Source organism: Colobus angolensis, unplaced genomic scaffold (genome assembly GCF_000951035.1).
Source record: "Colobus angolensis palliatus isolate OR3802 unplaced genomic scaffold, Cang.pa_1.0 Scaffold44, whole genome shotgun sequence".
In the NCBI taxonomy this organism is placed as follows: domain Eukaryota; kingdom Metazoa; phylum Chordata; class Mammalia; order Primates; family Cercopithecidae; genus Colobus; species Colobus angolensis.
In genome coordinates, this window is record NW_012117821.1 from 1,664,102 (window position 1) to 1,665,989 (window position 1,888).

Genomic DNA, 1,888 nt, shown 5'->3' on the forward strand with positions numbered 1-1,888 from the left:
TGGCCAGGCTGGTCACGAACTCCTGACCTCAGGTGATCCGCCCGCCTTGACCTCCCAAAGTGTTGGCCTTATAGGCGTGAGCCACCACACCCAGCCCGGGCTGACCTTCTGCACAGAAGTGCCATCTACCTACCCTCTGACTTCTGTCATGTGACCCGGGGCAGGAGATGCAACATCTCCACCTTCTAAGTACCCCACTGTCATGGGGCAGCTTCTCTCTCAGGTGCTGGGGTTCAGGTCCTCTCCTGGGGGTCAGCAGGTCATGGCCTGCTCCGGGGCTATGCATACCGGTTTCAGTAAGTGCTCGGTAGATCTGTAGCCCAGCACAGAACAAGTGCTGGGTCAGGGTGCAGGGGACTCAGTATCTCTGGAGGAGATGTCTCTTGCCCTTTCTCCACAGCTAGAGCTTTCACTAGCTACAGAGCTACAGCCAACTCCTGCACCAGCTCAGAAGGTAGAGCCAGCTCCAGCTACAACTCTGGTGCTAGTTCCAGGATCAGAGCCAGCTCCAGCAGCACACCCAGAGACAGGGGCAGCTCTAGCCACCTCTGCGCCAGCTCCAGTACAGCTCCAGCATCCGCCCTCCAGCCAGGACCAACTCCAAAACCATTTGCATGGCCTCAAGCCACTGACAAGTTCAGAGGAAGGGCCAGCTGCAGCACCACCTCCAGAGCCAGAGCTGGCACCAGACATAAAGCGATGGCTGATTCCACAACCAGAACCAGAATTAGAGGCCCCTCCAGAGCTACAGCCATCTCAGACCTGCACCAGCTCCTGCACCAGCCTCAGCACGAGAGCCAGAGTTCCTGCCAGTTCTGGAGCGAAATCCAATCAAGAACTAGGACCAATCAGAGCTAGGACCAGCTCTGACACTCTTCCCAGTGCAAAGACTAGCAACAGCGACACAGCTAGAGGCAGTTCCAGAACGTCAGTCCCCGGGGCAGAGCCAGTTTGTCTCCAACACCCATGTCAGTGCTAGGACAGAGCCTGCACCATCTCTGGAGTTGGAGCCTGCTCTGGTGCCAGCTCCAGCCCCAACACCAGGTGGGGCCACACAGGGAGGAACATCAGACCACACAGCTGCAGACCAGTTGCAAGGTGTCCTGGGGTCCTGGGCTGGGGCTTTTCTTAGGGGCCCTGAGGTGTTTTCTGGCTTTGCAAAGGCAATGAAAATTTGAGTTGAATTTATCACCAGCTCCTGCCCCCTCTAACCCAGCACCCGAGCTGCAGCCAGCTCTTATGCCAGCTCCTGCACCCCGGCCTTCCTGGCCTTTGCCTGTGGCTGCAGAGAGCAGACTGAGCGAGAAGCCTCACCTCCTGGTGTCCCCTCCAGGCTTAAGGCCAGAGCGGTCTGCGCTGAGCAATGCAGAGGCTGCCCAGCCCCAGGACAGCAGCGCGGCCTTCCTCCCGGCCCCTGCGGCTCTGGTCTGTCATCCCCTGCTCTGGAGTTCGCGTCCTGGTCCGAGTCCCGGCACCACCGTTCGCAGCCCGGCGGCCGCGGCGAGTCGCTTGGTCGCGGGGCCTTGGTGTCCCACTCTGCGCGGTGACCGAGGTCCCAGGACACAGCGCAGACAGGGCGCTGGGCAGGCCTGGCTGGGGTTACCCCGCCGGCCGGGACCCTCGCCCGCCTCAGCACTCATTAGGAGCCTGGTGTGTACCCGCGTCCATGGCCGACACCGGTAGAGCCCCTGGTGGGGAAGACACGGGTCGCGTCGTGGGAGTCCCACGCTGCCCCGGGCGGGCGCTGCTCGGCAGTCATGGGAGCCGCGGATGGCTGGGACCACCGGGACCCACGGGCTCGTGGAACGTCCTCTTGACCCGGCCTGGGAATCCTCCGCGAAAACGGGGAGCCACGAGTGTCTGCGGCGTGCCCGGCACCCGGCGGGTC

At 62.1% G+C, this 1,888-nt stretch overlaps 1 protein-coding gene across 1 annotated transcript in view; it reads left to right on the forward strand.

Moving 5' to 3' along the window:
- The window catches only part of LCN10 (lipocalin 10), a 7,435-nt gene extending 5,618 nt beyond the window's left edge, over positions 1–1,817 (forward strand). Inside the window, 1 exon segment of the mRNA XM_011957405.1 lies at positions 1,684–1,817. Coding sequence (XP_011812795.1) covers positions 1,684–1,817 — 134 coding nt within the window.
- Positions 1,818–1,888: the final 71 nt, after the last annotated feature.